Raw genomic sequence first — 26,109 nt, forward strand, 5'->3', positions numbered from 1 at the left:
CTATAAAAATTGGAAACAGACAAATTGCTAAGGAGGAGTCCAAAACAATAGCACAAGCATGTAGGGACAAATTCAGAAAGGCTAAGGCACAAAATGAGTTACACCAAGCAAGGGACAAAACAGGCAATGAGAAAAGAGGTTCTTTAAATACTTTAGGAGCAAGAGAAGGACGAAGGAAAGTGTAGGTCATCCACTCACAATTAAAAACAACCTTGACAAATTGGAAAATTGCTCTGAATGGACTGTCCAGCCTGCCCCCAAACTAGACTCATGCCCAAAGCAGGGGCTGCTACTGGGCAGCAAACCACACCCAGACCCATTTCAGAAGGATGGCCACACATGGCCCTGTAGGTGGTGGAAATAAAGACAACCCAACGCAGGCAGCTGATTCTGTAGAATTCCTTTAATTTCTGTTAACTGCAAGTCTGTAAAAGGTTCAGGAGAAAGTTGTCATTACAAAACTAACAGCTGTTAGAATCTTTCTTTTGCCCCAGCTATAAAATGCTCCCAGGAGATGCAGTATAATTTAAAATAGAGAATATTGCACAAATAACCAAGAGGTTAATTAACTAACGAAAGAGTTACAAAGAGAAAGGCAAGCTCCACGCTTTCTCCCAGCTTCAACCTTGGGACATGAGCTTCCAGCCAGGAACCACAACTTTAAATGGGACAGGAGTATATACAAGGGGGTCCTTGCTTGGTGCAGCACCAAGCGCAAATGACATGGTCTCAGATGCTTCCAGAGAGCCACCAGTCTCCTGGCAAAGGGCCCAGCCATGCTGGGGGACCTAGTTACGACAGGGATGTCTCCTGACTTAGCTCCATCTCAGTACAGAGGGGACCTAACTGCACTTTACCTGCGTCGCTAGGACAGAGCTAGGCAGTAGCATGGCTCAGAGACCCTGTTGATCAATTCTACAATGACAAGCTGGAGCCATGCTGTAGGTTGGTCCCTGGACCTGGTGGGCTTTGTGGCACAGACAGGCTCTCAGACAGGGATCTGGATGACACAGCCACCTTCGATGCACCTACATCAGCTGCTGCTGCCACTGGAAAATCTCCCCATGGGAAAATTAACACTCCAAGACCCCAGAAGGCTAGTGCCATCTAAAAATATAGGGAAACCCACAGCCCCAGTGAATTGGCCCTTAAAGAAGCAGAATGATCTAAAGAAACCATGGATAAAACCAATAGTTTGAAGGCCAGAGACAGTGGGGTAGATGCTGTCCCTTTAAGATAACTGTGTACTGGTGACATCCACTGGGGAGCAGCATTTTGTGACAGATCAGAAGGACAAAGAGAGAAGGGAACACCCCCCCACGGACAGAGACGACAGACCGAAAGGGGGTCTACAGCAGTCAACAGGGGTGGGAGAAAGAGTCAGAGCCTTGCAGGGGGCTCAGCTGAACAGAAGCAGAGATGATCTAGCAATGTTTGGAGTGCGTGGGGGACAGGCAGGTCCTGCCAAGGAGGTGGAAGGGAGCGGTGGATTTCAGGAGGGGGATTCAAGCAGCAAAGTCAATGGCTACAGTGACCAGCCACTGCCACCAGGTAGCATCTGTTGTGCAAGATGCTTTTGCCTCCCGCTTTACATAGAACAGCAAAGAGTGGTGGGACCTGCTGGCAAAGGCTAATGTTTAAGTGGTGGCCACCGTACCTACATTGGGTCTTTTAAGTGACCAAGCCGGGTGGCTGGTGCACACAGATGGGGCAGTTCTGCCCTGGGTCTGACCCAGGTCCACTGCCTGCTCAGAAAAGCCCATTCAGGAGAAAACTACAAGCATCAGGACATTGCCTGAGGAATTAAGGACGACAATTAAAAGTGCTCATCGCCCAGCAAAGCAGAGAGAGGCAGTGCAGATAGCAAAGCAGGGGAGGGTGACACGACTCCCTTCGGAGGCAGGCTGTTGCTCCCGCAGCTGGGAGTTTGGGTTTCCAACAGAAAAGCTGCATCCCAAGGAAACAGAAGGAAGTGCTGGGATTTCTGTAGCAGCTTCTAAGACAACAGGCCAGGCTATGGTTCAGGAAGAGGCAGGGCAACATATAGTTCCCTCTAGAGAAGCCTGGCTCTAGATCAAAGCCTCCAGCCAACTGCTGTTCCTCACAGTGGTAAGTGTAGCAATACGAAGGGGCTTCCAGTGCTGCATCTCCAGCCTCTGGTCAGTCCCACTTCGGGGGTCGCTCTCAGAGTTAATCTGGCCTGGAGTCTGAAGTAATGAGCGAACAGGAACAATTCGCACTGACGAGCCTTCTAAACTGCTGTATTGTAGGTTATATTCACACACAAGTAGAGTCAGCAAACTGACATCCTGCCAATGCAGACCAGTCCTGCCAGGTGTTCTGCCCGGTTCGATCCCAGGGCCCCACCTGACCTGCCACCCACCGCAGGCCTCAATCTGGGCAGGCAGTTTCAACCCTGCTGGTCTCTAGGACCTAGTGAGAAGATGCACCCCCCTCCCTAGTACCCTTATGCATATTAGTGTAACACCCGCTACCACCTCTTCCAGCATCTGAATGGGTCATGAGTTTGAGCTACCCCTAGGATTTAGCAGGGATGGAACTCCTCCAGCCTGGAACCAAAAACCCCAGCACAGTTACACATGAAAGGAATAGTCGATCTGTGATTTAATTCACATTGGATGGTGGGAATGAGCCTGTGACACACACAGAGGAAGCAATCGCCTTATTCCCAGTCCTCCCACTCTTCATCTTCCAGCTGTAAAACAGGAGAGAGACATCTATCAGTCGGTTTAGATAATACACCAGCCATCTGCCTCCAGGTGCTTTCGGTAGCACTGGACACTTAGAGTTTGTCTACACTACCACTGAAGTCGTTGTAACTTATGTCACTCAGGGGTGTGAAAAAGCCACCCCCCGGAGCAACACAAGTTACAGTGAACTAAGCGCTGTCTACACCAGTGCTACGTTGGTGGGAGACGCTCTCCCGCCGACATAGCTTCCGCTTCTTGCTGAGGTGGAGTCGTTATGCTAATGTGAGTGCGCTCTCCTGTCGGCAAAGGGCGTCTTCACCAGACGCGCTGCAGCTGCGCTGATGTAGCACGGTAACATAGGACTAGCCCTTAGTGGCCAGACGAGGCAACCAAGTCCGTGCAAAGCCTGGCAGACACAGAACACACCCTGATTGCTCCAGTTTCACTTTCTGGGAAACAAGTGTTCCTTTCTCAGTAACTGTCCCAGTAGTGTTTAAAGCAGGGCTTTGGAGTGGAGCCCAGAGGTGGAGCGCGGAGCAGCTCCGGAGCAGTGGAGCTGCAGGTTTTTGCCTGGAGCGGAGCCAGTGCACAGCTCCAAAGCCCTGGTTTAAAGGGTTAATCCCCTCCCTCTCTCTAGCTAGTCCCTCCATGACTTTTGTAGGCAAGAGTCCAGATCCACATCTGGCTCCTGCAAGGCTGTTCTATTGTGCCCTGGGTCCCCACTGCTGGAGAGTGGAGAATTCTGGTTATTCAGCTGCTAGCTGGCTGCCTAGCCCAGCTTCTCGTTGTGAGGAGAGGCAAGGAAAGCAGCAAACCCCGTATCTCTCTAAAGCACATTGTGCTACACTGCCTTGCTGTCTGCAGAGAGGATGGGGGTTGTTCTGGAGCCCAGGGATTTCCCCTTAGTTCCAACACGCTGGATCACTCTCCACTCAGCTCCATGACAGGAGTTGGCGGCTGACCCAGGCCGGAAGCTCCCAACAGTGGTTGTGCTCATGCACAGGTGCAATGAGAAGCCACTGAAAACAACAGTGCATGGTTCCTGGGAGGGACCTTCTGCTAAGTTAGCGCTGCCACGCCCAACTCGCCGTGTCTCTTACCTCCCCGGACACCTCCACCTTCGAGAGTGCCAGCTGCACTTCTTCTTCTGTCATGTCCAAATCAAAGTCTTTCTCCCAGTCCTCGCTGATATCGGTGCTGGAGCCTGAAATCACAGGACACTGAGGTTAAGCCCTCTAGAAGGCAAAGAGCAAATGGGAACGTGAAAGGCTTTGGTGGGACCTGATGATGCATTGTGTTTCTCAAATATTTTACATCAGGGTCCCTGGCTCTTTAGAGTGAAACTGATTTCATCAGCCCAAGATCACCCCACTTGGCTCCTGCCAGCTCACCGCCCCAGCTTTGGGATTAGCGGAAAGGCCCCTCCCCTCCTTTGGCCTTACTAACAGCTCGCTGTGGAATAGAAAGAGCAAAGCAGGGTCCCCGAAGCAGCTCACCCCAGACTCCACTAAACAGACAAGGTCTCCTGGCTTAGGTGTTCTGAGAGCTGAAGACTTGGCTCATGCCACAGGGCATGTGCAAAGTAACACAGAATCCAACTCAACCTAGCCACAGTATCAGCAAAATTGAGGTATGCCAAGGCCACCTACCTCCAGGCTTGACTAACCGCTAATTATCAGGGACCTGAGATAAAAGAGCATGACCACTCCCAGCATGATGCAAACTCCCAGATGATACCAACAGTGCCCAGGGTCTCCAGGTGGAGCCTCTTCAAAGCATGTGCATGCCGAGGACACACTCCACGAGCATTTGCGTACATGGATTTCTGACCCATCAGTGAGACGCCAACAAGGAGGTTCGAGGCAGACAAGAAGCCAGATGAGCAGGATGGGGAAATCTGCCATGCCCTCCCGCGATGTGTCCTGAGCTCACTACTGGCAGGTGGAGGAGGGTAGGGAGTAGGTCTGGGCTGAACCGGACCCGGACTTCCGCTGTGTCCGGAGTCACTTCTGTTTGCTGGGGGCGAGAGCGAAGGGGAGCTCTACCCAGGCCCACTCCCAGAGAAGAGCCAAGCTATAGTCACAGAGCAAATGCAGCAGGTAAAAAGGGACAAGAGCTACACCGGCATTAAGCATTACCATGACCCAGCTAACACCCCCTCTCCCCCATACGCTCTGGGCCGAGAGGGGTGCTCCCAGTTGACCAGAGGCCAGGTTACTGATGGGGCCTCTCAGGAAGGAAGAATTTCACATCACCAAGTACCTGACACCATCCTGGCATTCTGTAGCCCCAAGGGTGGCCAGGAGGGGAAGAGGGTGCCCTACTGCATCCTGTCGGGAAACTCAGATTTCTTCTTCTAATTGGACTCCCTTCCCCAGTATAAATCCACATCTAACATACTAAGCCTCCTTCCCAGGTCCTGCTGCCTGTCACTCAGAGGTATTTCCAGCAGCACCAGTACCTTTAGGGCCAGGCCAACACAGTCAGGGGACATGCAGCTCACTTCAGGGTGGTGTTCATACCCCATGCCTGTGCCTGGCTTGCTGCCAAGACTCTTCCCTTTCTCCCCAAGGTTAAGAGTTTGATGGTGGAATCTCACCACCATTAACTGTTGACGCCCCAGACCCTGCACTCTGGCTTTTTAGGGGCCTCAAAGAGATAAGCACAGAGTTAAGGCTTTCAGAACGAGATGAACAAGCCACAGCTACACCACGATCCCAGGCCACCCTGACCACAGATTTTCAATAACTTGAGTTGCAAAGTTTGACGCCCCCAGGTGGCAAAATAGTATATTACGGATTCTAAATGAGAAGCAAGGCAATCCAGCTCGCCACCATTCATCACACTGAAGGGTCAGATCCAGCACACCCTTCTCCCTCCTGGAGCTCCCTGCAGTCCCTAAAAAGCCAGAGAATCCATATGCGCCCCTCGGTATGCCTTGGGCAGCGAGCTGGGAAAGGTTTGCTCAGGACTGACGCAGAAATCGTTTACTTGGCTGCTCTAGAACTTGCACCACTTCAGGATCTGCCTGTGTGGGCATACATGGGTAGATGGGTGTAGCTCGCGGGTTGGCGATGTCAGCAACACATGGAATGCGAATCATCAAAGGCTCCCAACGTGGGATCATCAGACAGCTCACCAGTTCAGCGCACTCTCCAGCTTACAGGCTGTTCACCCACGAGTCACAGTTCAAGGCTCATTTCGGCTGAACCCAGGACACAGAACAATACAGTGTGTCCATTATAAATCAGGCACCGTTCCCCTGAGAGCTTCGTTCCCTAGGGCAGGGTCCCCGGTGATGGCTCAGTGCTGACAGCAGTTACCCACCTTTCTTCCCATTGTTGGAGGGAGTGGATTTCCCGCTGTCTGAGTTCAGCTCAAAGACTCGTAAATCTGTCAGCCCGTCCTCTTTCAGAGTCTCTATCTGGCCCGTTGGCTTGCTCTCTGCCTGTTCCTTGAGCCCCACAGAGCCCAGTTGCTCTGAAGATACTGCCAGCTTCTGAGTGGTTGTAGGAGGATGTGCAGACTCTGCCGGTTTTGGCTGGGAGCCCTGCTCTTCAGAAGTAGCTTCCAGTAACCTTTGGGAGAGGTCCCTGGCCCCAGACAGCTGAGCTCCAGTCTGTAACCGTGCATCAGGCACAGAGGCAGGGTTTGCAATCTGAGTCACAAGGGAGACACTCTCGCTGCTCTCAGACGGGGTCACCTGGGCCGGGGCTGGGACTGCAGCAAGACCAGACCAGCTTTCCTCTGCTGGCTCCTTTATGCTGGGGATGGGACTTCCCTCCAGGGTCAGGGGAGCAGCTGCTGCAGGGACAGATGTTGTTTGCTTTCCCTCTTCTAGAGATTTCAAATTCACACAAGGTAGGGGCGACATCCCCAAAAATTCCTCTGTGGGGGGGAGAATGGAAAAGGATTTCAGCACCTCTGTATGAAGCACAAACAGGCAGAGAACAACTGCTGAAAGGGGCACCTCCCTTCCCAAACACAGGCATCGGCGCCTCCAGCCACTGCTGGGAGCAGCATCAGCACCACAGTCTGCTCGTTCCCCCTACCCATTCTGGGAATAGGCCCCGCTAAGCCTCCCTGCCACAAATTTCCTGCCAGTGGGTGATCTGGTCCAGGCAGCACCCCAGAGCAGCAGGCCCAGCTTGGAGCTAATGCACACAGGAGATAGTCCTCAATGCCCAGCTCCATCCCAAAACTTCCAGTGTGATCCTGGGCATGTCACTTCATCTCTCTGTGCCTTGGCTTCCCTAACCGTAACATGGGGATGATCCCACAGGGGACCTGAGAGGATCAAACCATCCAGGTTTGGGAAGCACTCAAACTGCTGTGGCAGGAGTCAGTCCTATAAAGTAGGCAGCCCCAGCGTTTTAACCAGCCTTCCCTCCAAACCTGTTCAGAGCAGGTCCAAACAGCACAGTGGTGCCAGGAGCATTCACCTCGCCCGTGCTAGGGCTCCCACCGGCATTAGCATGGTGCAGCTGATAGCGGCAGTGGGCTATTTTGGGCCACAAAGCCAAATACAGACACAGCCCATGGCGGGGCGGGGGAGGGTGTTGCAGCTGGATTGGGGAACTGGTTTCATGACAATTAGCAGGAACCATTCTATAGCACCCTTTCTCTTCCCAGATCCACCATGGGTCTCAGAAGCTCTCTCTTGGCTTCCTGGCCATCTGACTTACCCTCTTCCTCTTCCCAGCCTGGCTCCTCATGATGCACGCTCTGCTCCGCCCTCTGCTTCAGAGCTTCCCTCCGAACCTCCTCCTGTGGGGAATTCGCAGCTGCAGTCAGGAGCTGTGCCCACACCATCTCCTCCCAGATCCCGGCCCTGGTGTGCAGAGCTCCAACCCCTGCAAGTTCCCTACAGCATTGTCACTAATGGCAGGGACTTGGGGAAGGGAGCCCAGTTCTCTGCTGCTGTTCAGGGGCTAGCAACCCTCCCTCTGATCGGAGGGTGCATGTTGAGTAACAGCCCCTTTGCACAGCTCCTCACCACACTGCACCCTCCACGTTAGCTTCCTTGCAGGCCAGACCTCCCTCCCCTGGAACGCACCTGCTCCAGGTGATGGACTTTATAGAAGTAGCGCTGCCAGAATTCGGAATGGGAAACAGCCACTGGGACCTGGGACCATTGGAAGGAAAGAAGAGAGGGAAGAATTCAGTAAGGAGAGCCTGGGGATGCTGCAGTCTCTGACCTCACTCCCCTTGGGGTTCCTCTGCCTTCTCGCTGCAAACCCTTTATCCTTCTGGCAGAGAACAACTCCATGGGGCTCCCACTGGAACCCACTGACTGATAAAGCAGACACAGTAAAGGGGTCACGAGCGAGCAGCCCTTCCCACCTATGACAGGCCACCTGCACCACCTCAACGCTCCCAGCCCTGCAGACCTGGGGAGAGAACAGCAGGGAAACCCAGGTCTCTCACACTAGGCCACTGCTCCCACCCACAGGTCCTTGCTCTGCGTATCCCAATCCCATCTTCCTGAATAAGACAATACTCAAAATCTCTTATTTTAGATCACCGGGCACCACTCTAGGTCACTTCAGGCAAGAGCTGCCAATCTACCAACATCAGCAACTGTTTGATCTCCCTGGGCTGACCACCACTCGGTTCAGAGGTGGGGCAGATTAACCAGTTTACAGAGAATAGAACCCAGGCATCCAGACTCGCAATTGCCTGCCCTAACCACTAGACAGCACTGATTTCCCTCTGCTCATTCAACCTCCCCATGACTTGGCTAGAGTGCCCATACGCCCCTGGCTCCAACCACTCCTGGGACAGACTGTGCCCTATGTAAGCAACCTGCGTTTTCAGAATGCAGATGACTTGCTGTCATACATCTGCTGGAGACTTATTACATAAGGATTCACCAAGATGCTCAGACAGACAGAGGCCAGACAGCTCCAGAGCAGCATATGACAACTGGCTCCGGACCTGCAATACTGCAGTCCACAGGCAGAGAAGAAGAGCCCAGTGAGCTACTTGCCAGCAAAGTTGCACAGGCCACCCTGCTTGGCTAAAGCATGCTGCCATTCCCCTCCATCCCAGGCCCTGGAGCCCAAGGAGTACAGTTTCCTACTCATATCTCCCCTGACTCCCACACACTGGAGGCTTCAGGCAGGTCTGAGCCTGCCCAACCATGAGAGAGTGCAGGAGCCAGGCTGCACCTCACCATCTTGGTGTAGAGAGCCCGGATGGAGGGGCTGGTCACCAGCAGCTCCGAGATCTCCCCTTTCTTCTCCTCTAGGTTAAACTGCGAGAGCCAGGACTCAAAGAGCTCAATGGGGCCTGCACGGGGGAAGCAGAGAGAGGTCCTTGGAACAAATGAGACAGGGACAGAAACACAGGGAGTTAAGGGGACACATGCTATCTGGTGCGATCAGGTGCCACTGGAGTGAAGGGGCCAGGCTAAGACAGCAAGGGGCATCACAGAGGCAACAACCTGAGTCCTAAGGAAGTGAGCAGGAAGCACTCTTCACTGGCTAAGCAGCCCGAGGTGCATACTCATGGAGAAACACTGATGGGATCCACAGCCAGCCCCCACCCACAAGAGGCAGGATCACAATGAGGAAGCAGGGGACTGAGAGGAGCTAGAAGTGTCCTTGAGAATATCCCTTTATAACTGCACATTGGGTAGGTGTGTGTGTGTGTGGGGGGGGGGGGGGGTATTGCATCCATGCCCACCCACTCCCCACCCCATCTCAGACACACCACTTGCTCTGCCTTGCCCTTCCCATGTGTGTCTACTGGAACCGAGGGTCAGCATTCACTCTTTGGCACACTGTCAGTTGCTGAATTCCCAGCTCCAAAATCCCAGAACAGGTTAATCAGGCAGCAGCTCTGCAGGTTCCCACATAGCGCAGGGCATGGAGCCTCAGCCACACCTGGGCAGGGTCAACTCATAGGCTGCAAAGTTAACTCAGTTGCCATGGCCTCTTTGCCAACAAGCAGCCCATGAAACCAGCTGTGGTGGCGGTCGGTCACGAGGGCACTCGTCTACTGGGAACCCAACCCTGAGACCCACCAACCACCACCACACACGCGAACACCTCAATGTCTCCCGCTCCAGCCCATCTGAGCTTACCATCCGGTTCGTTGCAGTAGGTTGCTGGGTCTGACTGCAGGGTGTAGAGACGAGCCTGCAAGAGACAACGGGAAGGGACAGCCATTAGCATGAGGGGCAGCAGCTGAGCCCAGTGATGAAGGGGGTCTGTCACATAAATCCCTGGTGGGAGCTAAGGCGTTTCCCACCCAGCAGGCAGTGAGGGGCATTTGGCACCAAGTTCCCTCTAAGCTGCACGGCCGAGCAGCAGCCTATTAAACGCCACGCAGGCTGCAGCTCCACAGCCCCGGAGCTGCCATGGTGGGGAGTGGCACCTCTCCCCCACAGCCCAGGTGCTGCTGTGGGGGCAGAGAGCTGGGGGGGGGGGGCACCTCTCTTCCTGTCGTAGCCCTGGGGCAGCCTGCACCCCAAACCCTTCATCCCCAGACCCCGCACCCCCAGCCAGAGCCCCCCCCTATACTCCAAACCCCTCGACCCCACCACTGCCACATGATGTGTGACACGTCACCTCCATATTGGTGCACATAACAAAATTCATTCCACACACGCAGGGGAAAAATCAGAGGGAACACTGCTCAGCACATACCTTGGTGCTGTCGTACGGTTCTGTAGTACCAGAGGGTGTTGCCATCAGCGTTATAACATCGCAGTCGATGGTCTTATCTGGCGAAGGAGCGAACGTGTCTGAGATGACACCCAGGAAGTCAGCAAGTCCTTTCTTCACCTTCTCAGTCGTGCCCGAGGAGCCTTCCGTCTTTGCAAAGAGAAAGACAAGAGAATGATCTAAACAATGGTGCCTGAACCGCAGACAGTCCCATGTGGTCTTTTCCAGTGTCAGTGTCCCTTTAAAGAGGGACAATTCTCTCCTTAAAGGGTGGTAGTGGGGGACTGTGCAGTCCAGACTGACCTGAGATGAGCAGGGGGACGGGGTAGGTGGTTAGTCGGGGTGATAGCAACAGATAGGCAGGGAACTAGCCTGGGCTGTGGGATGGGGTGGAAGGGCAGGTAAGAGTGGCTGGTTTGGGGAGAGGATAGGGAGCTGTGCTGTCATGGTAACAGCTGTGCAGGGCAAAGGTCTCCTTTGGGCCTGGGAAAGGGGAACCCATCTCCAGGCTTATCCTGACACCTAGGCAGAACATTCTGTGCCTCACCTGGTGGCACAGGTAGGCAGAGGGTGAAGCTGATTCCAAGCCTCACAACAGCAAAGAAAATGGGGAACCAAAGAGGGTAGGAGAGAAATTAGTTCCACCCAGTCTCCAAGCAGGAAATGCAGATCCAACTAGGTATCCTACCTTCCTCCCACCCCTAATCACACAGTCCCACTCTCAGCTAAGAGCTTCCCCAGCCCCAGGCAAATGGAAATTAGGATTCTCCTTGCAACATCTGCCACTACTGTGCAGAAACCTGGCCTGTGGCTCCAAAAGGCCCCCCGCCCTGAGAGTCACAAACGGAAAGGAAGCAGCTGGCCCTTCGGGGAGCCACAGCATGCACCTTCCCCCATCCCATCTTGACAACTGTCAATGGGGCACCGACATCAAACAGTCCTGGCAGCCACAACAAGGGAATCACTTAGGGTCATCACAGACACTTTGCATTAGGGAAGGGAGTTCAAATTCAAAGTCCAAGAGCGATGTGACTTCAGGTCATGCTATAAAGGCATCATTTCCTGAAAGGATTAGTCTGTGTAGTGCCAGAATCCTGTTTGACAGCCAGCTCTACTCTCTAATGAGAGCAGGAGGCAGAGTCGTGGCTTGCCTGCTGTTACTTACAACCAGCTTCTCCTTGACCACGCTGGCCGTGGCAGCAATGGTGCATGCTGTATCATGCTGCACCACCTGGGTGAACTCAGTCAGGTCCCGCTTCATGAACTCCAATGCTTCCGTGGACTACAAGACAGAGGGACACAGAGTATATCAACCCCAGATTCTCACACAAGTCCATCTTCACCCTAGGAATATCTGAGGCATCACAAACCCTGGAGCAACAGAGGCCTCTAACCCGAGGGACTATTCTGTATGTGGAGATGACAGGGCTCTCGCAGGTGAGGCCCTACCAACGCCATAGAAATAATCATGTTTACAACACATCTGAGAAACACAACTATGCCCAAACCACGTTACAACATGTTCCTTCCCTACCAGTGCAGATAGAAAAAAAAAAAAAAAAATCACATTTTAATCCTGGCAGACAATTAGGCTAAAGCCTGGCTCCTTCGTTGTCATGGACACGCCAGCGCACATTCTAACAGCAGTGCTGTAATCACGTTTCCAGACTGTTTAGAGGTGATCGATGCCGTAGTGCTGACAGGGCCTTAATAAAAGCTGTCGCTAGTGCACAGATCTACAGGGATAACTTTAGACATAGCAAAGCAATCGGATTTTTTTTTTTTTTTTTTAAACCACACATTTTCTTGGCTCCCTTATTATTGTTTCAATAGCCTTTGAATGAAAGCTGCAAATATATGGATGAGTCACATGTTGCCTAGTTTCAATCATAGTGTAGCTGAACTTCTCAGTCTCATGCCTTTGCGAGTTGCTGTGGGGGGCAGTATGCTCTGGGCTTTCTTCTCCCCACTGCCTCCAGAACAAGAGGCCTTTCCAAAGTGCAGATCTATAACTACAATCTAGTTCAAGCTTTCACGTGACTTTTCACAGCTCAATATCTGAGGACAGGGTTTCTGTTTGGATAAGACTAAGTTAAGACTTTCCAGTAAACAGATTTTCCCCAAGAGTAGATGGTAACATAGAAGTAATGAACTGAACCATTATTAGAACAACATTTTACATTAACACAGGACTCTCCAGGCCAAAGGATCCCAAAGCCTCTCATAACAAACACAGCCAGCTCTGGGGGGAACTGCAGCAACTGGCCAGTACAGGGCACCTCACACGACATTGTTAAGAAGGGAAATTTTGGCTAAGCCCCTTGTCCAACGGCTCCTTTTAGGTTAAGTGCCACTAGATAATTCATAACTTTGCAGAGTAGCCACGCTCTCTGCTATCAGGGGCTCAACCAACATTTCACAGCTTACTTTATACTAATCATAAGTGACGGAATAAAGTTCTGCACTGCAATACGGCTGCCTTACCCCAGAACTGCATAGTTGCTTAAGTGCATTTTTAGAAGCAACAGAGAGCATGTAGACAGATTGAAGATGATAATACCCACATCATGGCTAATGCCCAGCGTATGTCAAACACCAGGCTACAATCCAGCGGGAGAAAAGGACATTCACAGAGTGACTCAGTCCCATAGGTTACTTTAAAAAACAATGTAGAAATCAGGAAGAATTTCCACAGGATTACACAGCAAAACAGAAAACCCCTATAAGAGGCTCCTTACTGGGCCTGATTTGCTTGGGTTACAGAAGAACCCACAAGAAGAGTGAGAAATCCAAATAAACTATTGTGTTTTTCTATGGGAAGATGCAAGCTTTCCTCAAGCAATAGCTTGTCCTGTTCCATACAAGCAACCGCCTACCTTCTCTTTGACAGTCTGGTAGCTTTGCTGCAACCAGCTTCTCCACCAGCCTCCATCTTCCCTGTTACAGGACAAACATATGAAGCTGAAATTGTGAATTTCACATTATAAATTCACACCAAGGAGTCCATTAAAACACACATACATACATACCCCAGCATGTGTAAAAGCTACAGCCACTGCTTTGCTCTGTTCAAACCCTTTGGGCCTTCAAAGAACCTACCCCTCCCACCCAGCAACTCTCTTTTCAAAGGTTTAAGATCCAAAAGGGTTGCAATTAAATGCAAACCACCCCTGCAGCATTTCCAGCCCACACATTGCACCCCAGGCTGTGGCACGAGACCCACAGTATGAACTAAGCCATGTCCGCGGCCCCGCAGAGTAAACTCAACCCAAAAGGAAGCAGGAAAATTAGAGGGGTCAGTCCCCCTTAGTTTAATCATCTCAGGGAGAGTCAGTAACAGTGAGGAAGGCAGACCTGGCTGGTTTTTAAACTGGATGGATTTTAACCAGACCATGTTTCTAAGCCTCTCCTGTTCCCAACCGAGAGAAACAACCCCCATCACAAGACACACTCTCCATTTCTCCCATGGTTTCTGCCACACCATAACACTCTTTCCTCTATATAGCCAAATTCCCTCCTACCCTCACCCCACCCCAGCCCGCTCCCTTCCCACACATCCCCCTCTGCCCCCCCAGCCCGCTCCCTTCCCACCCACCCCCCACTGCCCCGCCCAGCCCACTCCCTTCCCACCCGCCCCCCCACCCAGCCCAGCCCGCTCCCTTCCCTCCCTTCCCACCCGCCCCCCCACCCAGCCCAGCCCGCTCCCTTCCCACCCGCCCCCCCAACCCAGCCCAGCCCGCTCCCTTCCCACCCGCCCCCCTCTGCCCCCCCAGCCCGCTCCCTTCCCACGCCCCCCACCCCGCCCAGCCAGCTCCCTTCCCACCCACCGCCCCCAGCCCCACCCAGCCAGCTCCCTTCCCACTCATCCCCCTCTGCCCCCCCAGCCAGCTCCCTTCCCAGCCCCCTTGCCTCCCAACCTCACATAACCAGACTCCTTCCTACCCCCACTACTCCCTTCCCCGCACAGACCAATCCCTTCCCACCCCGCTCTGCCCCCCACCCCTCCCGCACGAGGGCGCCCCCCTCAGATCCCTTCCCCCACCGCCAAGGGACCGCCCCCCCCCCGCTCTGCGTTACTCTCACCCTTCCGCCATTTTGGACGCCTGACGTCACCACTATTTACTGACCTTTGACGCCAGAAGCCCCGCCTCCTGGGCGGGCTATTTTTAGCCACCGCCCAGCGGGGGCGGGTCACGCGGGGGCCACCGCCCAGCGGCAACGTCACGTCCTCGTTCACGCAGGGCTCGGGCCGGTAACGGGTACGGTGGCTGCGGAGGGTCGAGAGCGATCGAGCGTCGGCCGGGCAGCTCCGCACGCGCGCTCAATATTAGCGCCCCCCCCCCCCGACCCCCCGGGAGCGAGAGCCCGGGGCCCGGCGACCCCCGCCCGGCCGCCCCAGGGAGGCGGGGCCTCCGCTCCCCAGCGCACGCCGATGGCCGGGGGGGGCGTCCCCCCCCCCGCCGGGCGCTACCCCGGGGTCCTCCCTCCCCACCCCCGCCGGGGCTCCCCGGCCCGGTCCCCCGCACAGCGCTGCGGGGAGCCCCTGGCGCAGCCCCCCCCCCCCCCCGCTGCGGGACCCCGCGCGGGTCCGCTTCTGGGGGGGGTCGCCTGGTTTGTTCCCACCACCCGGCGGGGGGGCGGTTCCCTGCCTGCCTGCTGCCTTCGCCCCTCCCTGGTTTCTCAAGCCGTCCCCGGGGGTCATCCCGTCCCCTTGGGTTCCGGTCTTGCTGGGTCCCCTTTCCCTCTCTGCTCTCCCAGTTAATATCCCCCCCCCCCCCCGGGGCTGACTGCTGCGTCCCCTAACCTCGGGACCATGCTTCTGCCTGTTAATTGCCCCACCTGGCGGTGCCAGCCTGTCTCCCCTACCTCTGCGCTTAGCCAGAAGGGGCTCAGATATTCCTACAGTCTGCGTCCGCTGAAGAAGTGGGTAGTCGCTCCGGAAAGCTCCTGCTCCGATGTGTCTGTTAGTCTGTAGGGTGCCACCGGGCTCTTTGCCGCCGCGTAAGCTGGTTAGCTTGTCTCTCTCGCCAGCAGAAGTTGGCCCAATAAAAGACAAGGCCTCATGCACCTTATCTCTCTAGTTTGCTTAACAGTAATATAACTTTTTATATAGGAAATAATTACTGGAAGAGTGAAGTTGATGTGTCACAGCATCATCTGGGACTCCGGCAGTGCGTGAGATTTCTTTCAGCAGCTTCCTCTGTGCCGGGCAGCTAGTGCCGCAGCTGAGCGCGCTTCCTTGGAGCGGTGACCGCTATGATCCCAGCTACAGCAGCAAGCTGCCAAAATCGACAAGGAATCCAGCAGCATAAGCTTCCCCACGGGAGCGGGCTTGCCAGAGGTAGTTAGGATGTTGGTGGTGATGCGTGCACCGTTTCCACTGTACGGCTTTCTACTCTCTTTCTTTGCTGCAGGCAAACCTCATGTCCCATCTTCCCTCAGGGGAACAACTTCAGTGGCCGTGCTTCTGTGTCAGCAAGAGCACAGCTGTGGTCCTCATAATTAGCTCAGAAGCGCAGCCATGAGTGAAAAGAAAGCCATAGAAAAACCACCCCCCCCCCCCCGACAGCGAGGCTGTGATGAAGACAAACCTCTCAGCACCCCCAAAATGTTTGATTCACTAAATACTCCTATTTGGTGCATCCTCATGAAGGGCCGGATGTCTGATCCTGAAGTGCTGAGTGCAGGAGTTGGGGTCTTCGTGGTCTCAGGATCTGGCTTTTGGTTTCAGCTTACGAGTGAATTTTTTGCATCCTGTACTTTTTGATCTTCGGCTAGGAATGAGAGAGAGAAAAGGGAGACCCAGATGATGCTTCATAAACATTTCTATTGCAATGGTGATTGGACTCCTACCAATTTTGCTCTGACCTACTGGTTATTCTCTGGTTGCGTCGATATTGTGCCCAGTGGAAATGGCTCTGTGGTCACTGTGTCCAGAAAGCCCCGTTGCTGTGCTCTCATCACCTTGGCACACCTGTCCAGTGCATGCTCACATTCATACGTACTTTGTTGAGTTCAGCCTCAGTAGCCTGCACGGTTGGTAGCAAGTCTTTTAACTTTGTGCCCCAAGATGGAACAGTCTCAGAGGTAGCATAAAATGGAAGAATTATGGTCATATTTTGCTGGGGGGAAAAAACCCTCCTCTGCAAAATATGAAGACAGGATGCATCTTACCCTCCCCTCAAATGTTGTAAAGCAGTACCCCAGGTTTTCTCAAGAAGAGAAAAGGATACTTCAAATAGAGCATCTCCACTGGGTTCTCTTTTTCATGCACCGTCCTGGCACTAGAAAGGCAGCAAAGAGGGAGGAGGAATCTACAGAGCAAAATGCCCCTACATACCATATACGCTCATCACCAGCTGCTCCTTCATAGACACCAGTTTACACACACACACACACATTGGCAAGGTTACTAACTCAGTTCTGTGTGCCTGTCACAATTGCTGGCTGCATTTACAACTGCCTTGCAACACCACAAATAAGAAAACAAAACTAAGCAAAGTCAGTTTAGGAAAGAATTCCTTCCTCCCCCCAACTTGCAAAGGAACTCAACTGAGCCAGGGTAAGCCTGAGCAAACAGGTAAATCTTGCAACACACCCTCCAGGTCAACAAATTGGCTCTGTCAAACCAATGGAGTAATTGGATTCCAGAGCCAAGGCCACCCTCACCCCACTGATAAGGCCCTTCCTCCAGCCCCCGCCAAGGAATTCAGACCTGGGGACTGCTAGTAATATGTCCCAGCTGATTTCAAGTGGTGGGATGATGCACAAGGAGCAAGGCTGTCCTGTGCTGGTAACAGAGGAGAACATGTTCACGTTTCTGTGCTCCCTCTCTGTCCATATACACACACCCCACTCCAGAGGGAATGCCTCATGCAGAACAGGAGACGTGCTTGGCTATTAAATGGCCAATGAATTCACGCCATCTGCTTCAGATTACTAGCTGAGTGACAGCTTCACATGGGTCAGTGACTCTCCTTATCCCAACAAGAGACTGCCATGTGCCTGCATGTCAGGAATTGTGCTTAATTTTTACACTGCTGATTAACTAGTGATTTCATCCTCTGCCCATCTGGGTGAATTTAGGAGGGGATGGGGACTAGTTCACTGGACATTTGGGGAAATGTTGAATGTTGGATTGCACAATGTTTGTGTTTCAAAGACCATGTGGTGCTATTAGATGCTGGCAGATTCCCAGGGGCCATGCTCTTTATCCTGCAAGTTATTAAGTCATTCCTGCTTTAGTCTCTCCCCATCCAGATCCCAAAGTTGGTGAGGACTGAGTGTTCATTTTACTGTAAAAACTGAGCATGTTTATCCCAGAACCTTGCTATGCTTGGGGATCATGTCTCCTTGTTTTTCTTCTCTCATGAGATGATTCTGGAGAAGTGACTAGGAGATGCAAAGGAACCAGGTGACATCTGAATTGCTGAGTCCGCAAAGGGGCCTTTAGGCCATCCCTCCCAGCTGCCACCCTTGGCTTTTGCTTTTCACGCTCACTCATGTGATTTATTAAAGAGCCATGGTTTACAAAAGGAGGCAGGCGTCCATGTACACACTATCAAAACCAGTCCATAAATTTCCCTTTTAACAGCTTTTGTTCTGGAGACATCAGTCCCTTGGCTGGCCTAGGGCTCGTTAATAAAAATGAAGCCTTTTTGGAAACAGTTGTTGCTTGTATGATACATGAGCCCTGCAAATAACCATTGTCCCCAGTCCATCATTAGCAGGTTTTTCTCTTTCCTTCCCACCCTCCGACCATTGATTTAAAGCTGAAGTCTCTGTAATTAATGCATGAAGTTTGGTCCATTCTCAAAACCAGCTATTCCAGCATGAGCTAGATTTTTTTAATGCAGATCAGGTCCTGAGCTCAGGAATATGGCAGTGACCTGAAGAATCTGAAGTAAAGATAAAATTAATAGTAATTAAGATATGCTTTTTTGCTATAACTTCTATATCTTGGCCAAGGTAGAAGAAACCCCAGAGGCTCTCTGGGGCTGGGTCTGTTTTTATTCTTGTGTCCTGTATAGCATTGAACAACTTGGCCCTTAAACAACCAATAATCCAATTCTGGGTTTGGGTGGCTGGCTGGCTCAGGAGATAGATAATTGACTAGGGAGCCTTTCCTCTTCTAGGATGCTGTCTGAAGACAGTCTATGTCAATAGGTTCTGAGTTATTATCAGCTGTTGGCTGTTCGGTGGATCTCTGCCGGAATGAATCGGGTCTCAGAACCATTGCTAATGGACATGTGCTCACGACCACCACAGAGATTGATTCAGAGATTCCAAGGCCAGAAGGGACCTTTCTGATCACTGAGTGTGAGCTCCTGTACAACACAACCATAGAACAGTCCCAAAATAGTTCCTAGATCAGGTCTTTTAGAAAAACATCCAATCTTGTTTTAAAAATTGCCAGTGATGGAGAATCCATCACAACCCTTGATAAATTGTTCCAATGGTTAGTTACCCTCACTGTTAAAAATGTATGTCTTATTTCCAGTCTGAATTTGTCTAACTTCAACTTCCAGCTATTGGGTCATATTATACCTTTTTCTGCTAGATTGAAGAGTCCATTATCACATACTTGTTCCCCCTGTAGGTATTTATAGACTGTGATCAAGTCACTCCTTAACCTTCTCTTTGTTAAAATAAACTCAAGGAGCTCAATGTATTCATCTTTAGAAGACAGGTTTTCTAATCCTTTAATCATTCTTGTGGCTCCTCTGTGAACCAATATCATCATCCTTCTTGATTTGTGGACACTAGAACAGCTGGACATAATATTTCTGCGACGGTTGCACCAGTGCCAAACACACAGGTAAAGTAACCTCTCTATTCCTACTTGAGATTCCTTTGTTTATGCATCCAAGGATGTCATTAACCCATTTGGCCACTGCATCACACTGAGATCTCATGTTCACCATGATTTCTCTCCCCCCGCAAATCATTTTCAGAATCACTGCTTCCCAGGATAGAGTCCTGCACTGTGTAACTGTGACCTACATTCTTTGCTCCTAGATGTATACCTTTATATTTAACCTAATTAAAACATACATTGCTTGCGCTCCGTTTATCAACTGATCCAGATTGCTCTGTCCTCTTCATTAGTTACCACGCCTCCAAATGAAGAGTCATTGTTGTCATTCTCAGGGACAAGAATTGAATGGGCCATGAAGAAAAATACCATTTCGCCTCTCTTGGTACTCCTTCCATTGCAGAGTCAAAGCACATTATTTGGACAATATGAAGAACCGCATGAAGGAAGCCTGCTCAGTTGCTGCTTATTTTGTAGCTGACAGCTCAGCACCGATCATCTTCAGTACCTTAAAAATAAGGAAATAAACCTTTGGAGCCTTTGCCCCAGTTACCTTTGACTAGTTTATTTTTCTCCATGACACAGCAGGAGCAAATACAATATGAAAAATCTCATCAAGAAGCCTAGATGAGATGTTGGCATCTGACCTTCTCCCCAGACTTGGGGATGGGTTTGGTTAACTTGTGCTTCACCCAATGAATTGGAATCTGGTGACAATATCATAGGATTGTGCTATCTAGAGGAGAAGGAGGCTAGCTACAGAGATCACCCCCACATTACTCCTTCTCAGATGCAGTGTGTGGCATCTGTTTGGGCTTCTAAGGAAGACACTCATATCCTCATGGATAAGACAAACTAAGCACCAGAGATAACGGTGGGGTAGGGAAGCCAGAGTAAAATGGTGAATAGCTGCACACCGCAATGAAAGTCAGGGAAAACCCATCAAACCGAGGGTTCCCTGTTCTAAAGCATATGTTAAGACACCCTCTTGGCTCTTAACATTTGAGTGGGAAAACTATCATGGACTCTAAGGGCATTGGAAATGGCTGCAAAACAAGAAGAAAATAAAGATTTACATAGTATTGTATATATTTGCCGGGAGTGATTTGAACACCAGTATAATTCCTCCCAGCCCATTCCTACCCAGACACCTGCGCGTTTCCAAAAATGTGTTAAATCAGAAATGTCCCCACAGTGTTCAAATTCTGCCTTAATTTCAGGCTCCTCCCTTCTCTGTACTCCATGGAGACCCCTCCTGCAATAACAGTACTGCAGTATTGTACAGTAGTGGCCCAAAACACTAGTGTAAAGTGTGGTGATTTGGATCATTAGCGTAGAATACAGCAGTATTTTAAAATCACTATCTCTTCAGTGATATATGAAGGGAGACAGCAAGTGAGAAAAGGCTTAATGGCCATCTTATGTTATGATACGTTCAGATCTCATGCTATGCAGGGTTGGCCTAGGTAAGTAGTAGTATGATGTTTATTACAGTAGTAGGTAATAGTGAGGACTATCTAGTTTTGCAGGATTTGGTGCTGGTGATTCAATGGGAAGCATTGTTTCCTTTGAGTTAGTATTAAACCAATGGCCCAGAACAGCATCAAGGGCACTGCTGGCAGGACTGTCTTTCAGATGAGATGTAAAACTGCCATCCTGTAATCCCATTTCTGCAAGCGTAGGAGTGTTTAATCCCAGTACCCTGGTCAAATTCCAGATCAAGCAATCTACTGACTGCTTCCCTGAATCCCCCTGTAACTTCACATAGCTGTCTCCTGCGCTTCCTGCTTGAATCTGTCATGTAGAGCCCCTGTTCAGCGTTAAACACCTTGCTTGTTCTACCCCAGAGATGGCTGAATTTCAGAGGTGGGTGCAATGTATGTATAGTTTATATATTTTTGTAAAGTGGTTTGGGAGTCTTCAGGATGAAAGGTGCTATAGAAATATAACAGATGATTATGTGATGCATGGATAGTAGTTAGCATTGAATCATCAGGGTGTATTGTGAGCATTTCTGGAGATGATTAGAGGGTCACAAAGTGAAGCTGAGCAGATCTCAATGAGATACTCTGTCAGGTAATTCCAAGGGCCTTTCCAGCAGCAAAGCCATTTTTATCAAGAAAATAGTTACCGTGTGAAGGAAGGTATTTTGTTGACAGGTTTTTTTAAAATAACTTAACCCTTTCTTCTCCAATTCCTAAGAAGCTTAAATGCATTTTCAGGAGGCATCTTATATTGACCCCTTTGATTGATAGGAGAGCCGTAATTCTGCAGCACCTCGGAGAAACTGGAAACCTCTCCAGACCTGTAGCTGAGTATCCGTGTTTAATGGACACTGCTTCCGATTTATGCCACTCCTAAAATTCCCATAGTTACAGTGCCCTGAGTTTGGGCTGTGGATTTGGAGGCCTTAGCCATCCTAGAAAAGTTTGCTGGGATAGCTATATCAGTATAGCTGTATTGGCAAACCCACATAGTATAGACACTGTTTATACCGGCATAGTTTATACCAGTTGCCCAAGAGACATAAACTATACTGACAAAAGGACTTTTATGCTGGTATAACGGCATCTACACTATCCTGTCATAGCTTTACTGTTAAAAAAAAAATCACACTCCTCACCATTATGGCTATGCTGGTATAAGTCTTATGTGTTGACTAGCCCTAATGTGTTTCCAGCGTGGCTGCTAGCTGCAAACCTGATCTGAAATCTTCTTCTGAACTTGTCAGGTGTATTGTAAAAGTCCAAGTAGATCAGTACTTCTGCCCACCAAATTTTTTGAAAATGATACAAATATTTACTATTTAAGTGCTTGTAGCCAGAAGGTATAAATCATCACATCATGGATTCTGTCTTATCTAGGTACTGTATGGGCCCCATCAATGAGGCATCTGACCACCTGTCCTGACACAATAAAAGTTCAGATACTAAGTCTGAGCTCCAAAATACCTACTGCCCCAGGTCCGTACCCTTGGACGCAGCCCTAACTGTGTAGCCCTATGACACAGCAATTGCTTGCTCCCTGGGTTACAGAACAGAACTCTTCATGCATGGGACACAGATGTATACAGTGCTAGCACATCAAAGGACTTGACCTGAAAGATAAGCATCAGGAAACAGGAAGAGTTTGAAAGACTGTGGGAAATCCCTTAATATTCAAGAAACAGTCTACCTTTCTCAGTGTAACTGTGAGCCAAAAACCACCAAACTGTAGCTCCCCTGTTTTTTTGTGAAGTTCCCTAAAACTGAAATAATTTGAGTTTGTCTGAGTGCTTGAAAAAATGCACCTTGGAATGGAAACTCTTCTTAGCAGGGAATCTGTTCTTTGCATGGCATATTTACAATGAAATATAAACAATAAAAAATTATCAACAAGTAGTAATTCTTCAAGATCAGCTAAAGTGGGAGCGGAGGTGCTTGGATATCTGTCAGATTCATTTGCCCTGTATTGGATCTTAGGTTTATTTTAACAGCTGTTATAAGCAATCATGGAGTTAAAGCATTTAGTAGAACCTTCAGGACTGTTTAAATGAAATCTAATATAAATTCCCAAGGCTTCTATATGGGAAACTTGGGCTAATTGGTTTCACTTTCTTCCAAACCATTCAGCTCTTTTTCTCTCCTAGCCTAGCCTATCTCTCTCCCCCCCATTCTTCTCTCTCTCTCTTTCTCTCTCTCAATGAAACATTTTCTCTAAGTTCTCCCAGCCCAAATGAAACTCTTAAGGAACTTTCAAAATAGGAGACCGGTTTGCCAAATCCATTGACTAAGATGACTATATTTATTATCAGTAAAAATGAAAATTCCAGGTACGTTGCATCACATCAGCTACTGAAGAAAGGCAAAGCTACGTGTCACAGCTGAATGGCCACCTCAATCAAGCTCTTCTCTCACCAGCCTTGGGAACTGTCTTAGGGTTCCTGCTGCCTGCAGGTTTGGATACAGAGCATGTCGTAGAGTCTCGAGGGGATAAGTGTCAGTTACATGATCAGGAGGAGACTGGCGAGGTTTGTAAATGGAAGGGCACCGATAGCGCTATCCCCCAGCCCCAGCCCAAGGACTCTCCTTGTCAGAGCAGTGCCCGTTCTGCGGCGCTGACCCTATTAACGCCTTGGCGCTGGGTCTCTGGGGCCAGGGTGAGCCTCCGGCCTTACTTGCTTGCCCTTAGGCAGGACGGGGCGGCGGCCGCCCTTGGCAGCTCCCGGGGTGCGGCCTGGCACGCGGAGCAGAGGCAGGGCAAGCCGGAGTAGTGTCTGTAAAAGGGGCCCAGGGGCCCCGCTGCCGTGCGGTGAGTCTCTTGCGGAGCCGGTCGGCAGCCCGGGTACCCAGCTGCGGCTGCCAGGGAGCAGGCGGGGGGCATGGGGCGGGCCCGGGGGAGCGGGTGGCTGCGGGGCCCGGCGTGGAGCTCGCTCAGCAGCCGCCTCATCTCCTGCAGGGAGCTGCTCAGCGTGAGGATGTAGTTGCGGGCCAGCAGCAAGGTGGCGATCTTGGAGAGCTTGCGCACCGCCGGCCCCTGCGAGTAGGGCATCACCTCCCGCAGCCCGTCCAGCGCCTGGTTCAGGTCGTGCATCCGCCGGCGCTCGCGGCTGTTCACCTTGAGCCGCTGCTCCTGCTGCTGCTCGCCCGACTGCTCCTGCCTGCTGGCCCGGGGCGTCCCCCCGGCCGGGCCGCTGGGGCTGGGCTCCCCGGGCCGCCGCTGGGGAGCCCCTGGCTCCCGGCAGAGGGCTTCGAACACGCGGCTGGGCGGGAGCTCGGGGCTGCCCGCTTCCTCCAGCTCTGGGGACGATGCTCGGCTGGTTGTGGAGGCCACATCGGAATCCATGGGGCAGCCAGACGTGCCACCTGCTTTCCCCCCCCCCCCCAGCCAGCGGCTCCGGGGTGGGGCTCCCCGCTGCTGGGGCAGCTGCTGCCCGGCGCCGTCACAAGGGGCCCGTGTGCACTGGGTCGGAGACAAACTTCCCCGCCGTCCCCCTTGTTGGCTGGGCGAGTGTAGCGGGCTCCCCGCAGGGCCGGTTATTTATACAGCCCCCGTCACAAAGGGAACAATGGCGCCCAATCACCAAAGAGATTCTTCCCCTAATGCGGCTACCGGGCCGCCACTTTCCCCAGTCACCACCCGTGGCTGCTTGACTCTGCGGCGGAGGGGTCTGAGCAGCCCGGAGCATGCAGCCGGGCAGAACGCGACCAGCTGCGGCGAGATCTCTGCCCATTGTCCTCCTCCAGCTGTATGGACCCTGCGAAACCCCTGGCTCGCTCACACACACATTCCCCTCCACCCATGGACACAGTGGGCCACAGCCACACCGGGATTTGGCCCAGAGTCTCTGCATCAGGGCCTGGAAAGTCCAGAAAATGCTTGTGTCAAGGGGAGCAGGGATAGGGCAAGGGGCAGATTGAGAGCTCACAAAGTGTCTGGGGAAGGCGTGGTGGGCATAGGACAAGGGTATCTTGGTCCTGAAACATGAGCCAGAGCCTCAGAGGGTGGGTGCAGTCCCATTGACTTCAGGGAGGTGCGGCACTTTGCCCCAGCTGGGGACCTGGCCCACTGTTTGCTGGGAAAGCAAAGCTAGGGATCATCATTGTTTCCTCTAAACTGCACATTTCTTCACCCCAAAGAGGATAAGGCTGCTCCTGAAGAGGATGGCTGTGCCAGGGTCAGGAAAGGGAAGGCATCCTGCAACTGGGACTGTCACACTGCACCATGCTGTCCTCGTTTGTTATAAAAGAGACAAGGTGTGTGAGCTGATATCTTTTATTGGAGCAACTTCTGCTGGCGAAAGAGACAAGCTTTCAAGCTACATAGAGCTAGAAAGCTCTGCTTCCGGTCTGTGAAAGATAAGCAGTGTCACAACTAAATACAAGGTGGAACAGATTGTTAAGCATATGAAGTTAATACATATTGCAAGAGACCATGCCAAATGCAATGGGAAGGTAACAATCGCTTAACAACCTGTTCCACCTTGTATTGACCTGTGACACTCTGATTACCTTTCCCAGACCTAAAGACAAGCTCTGTGTAGATCAAAAGCGGGTCTCTTTTACCAGCAGAAATTGGTCTGATAAAGGATACGACCTCAGCCACCTTGTCTCGCTCATGTCCTGGGACCAACAGAGCTACGACAACATTGCAAAAACTGGTTTGTTATGACAGTTTCACATTCATGCTGTCTACTCTCACTCCCCTTGGCTGAGGCGGTAGAATGCAGCAGTATCTGTCCTGCTGTTGAAATGTACAAGAATACCTCACTGGGCTACACTCTATTTTCTTATTGAGCTTGCAGTGAAGAGGAAATAATTCACCCATCAATGGGTTTGTTGGAGGCCCTCCATGCAATATAGAAAAGGGACAGTAAAGATGGGTCTCAATCTCTTCTGGAAAAGCAAGGGAATCTCATAACGTTTGTATTGCTTTGGAAAGAATAAACCACCCACATGAAGTAGATGTGTGTTATAACAGACACCTCTCCCCTCCCAACCCCCTTCTCATTATTATTTAAATTACAGTATCACCTAAAAAGAACAGGAGGACTTGTGGCACCTTAGAGACTAACAAATTTATTTGAGTATAAGTTTTCGTGAGCTTGATGAAGTGAGCTGTAGCTCACGAAAGCTTATGCTCAAATAAATGTGTTAGTCTCTAAGGTGCCACAAGTCCTCCTGTTCTTTTTGGGAGTACAAACTAACATGGCTGCTACTCTGAAAAGTATCACCTAGAGGCCCCATTGTGCTAGGCACTGTACGTTCACAGAAAGAGTCCCAAAATGCTTACAAGACAAAGAGTAGGATGGGAAATAGGCACAGAGGCTTACCCAAGATCAGACAGCAGAACCAGGACTAGAACCCATGTTCCTTCCACTAGACCATTTGGCTGCCTTTCCTCTGCTGAATGGTTCACTTTGTCAAGTTTAATA

The 26,109-nt window shown here is 51.2% G+C and overlaps 2 protein-coding genes across 5 annotated transcripts; both read right to left on the reverse strand.

Moving 5' to 3' along the window:
• Positions 1-376: 376 nt before the first annotated feature.
• BSDC1 (BSD domain containing 1) lies at positions 377-14,519 on the reverse strand. 4 transcript variants are annotated; one of them, XM_074934716.1, is made up of 11 exons: positions 14,465-14,519; positions 13,258-13,318; positions 11,547-11,663; positions 10,364-10,531; positions 9,799-9,853; positions 8,887-9,002; positions 7,768-7,836; positions 7,397-7,478; positions 6,039-6,599; positions 3,812-3,915; positions 377-2,716 (listed from the first exon to the last, which is right to left on the reverse strand). In XM_074934716.1, the coding sequence occupies exons 1-11, from the start codon at positions 14,473-14,475 to the stop codon at positions 2,684-2,686; spliced, it is 1,377 nt and encodes a 458-aa protein (XP_074790817.1). In that variant the 5' UTR covers positions 14,476-14,519; the 3' UTR covers positions 377-2,683. The 4 variants fall into 4 exon arrangements, with proteins under 4 accessions (XP_074790817.1, XP_074790815.1, XP_074790816.1 ...); XM_074934714.1 differs by having other exon boundaries at positions 13,258-13,342; positions 14,465-14,499; XM_074934715.1 differs by lacking the exon at positions 14,465-14,519 and adding an exon at positions 13,411-13,693 and having other exon boundaries at positions 13,258-13,342.
• Positions 14,520-23,007: 8,488 nt separating this feature from the next.
• LOC141974608 (oligodendrocyte transcription factor 3-like) lies at positions 23,008-24,220 on the reverse strand. Its single transcript, XM_074934439.1, has one exon. The coding sequence runs from the start codon at positions 24,018-24,020 to the stop codon at positions 23,349-23,351; it is 672 nt and encodes a 223-aa protein (XP_074790540.1). The 5' UTR covers positions 24,021-24,220; the 3' UTR covers positions 23,008-23,348.
• Between the last annotated feature and the right edge of the window lie 1,889 nt (positions 24,221-26,109).

Source organism: Natator depressus, chromosome 19 (genome assembly GCF_965152275.1).
Source record: "Natator depressus isolate rNatDep1 chromosome 19, rNatDep2.hap1, whole genome shotgun sequence".
Classification (NCBI taxonomy): Eukaryota; Metazoa; Chordata; order Testudines; family Cheloniidae; genus Natator; species Natator depressus.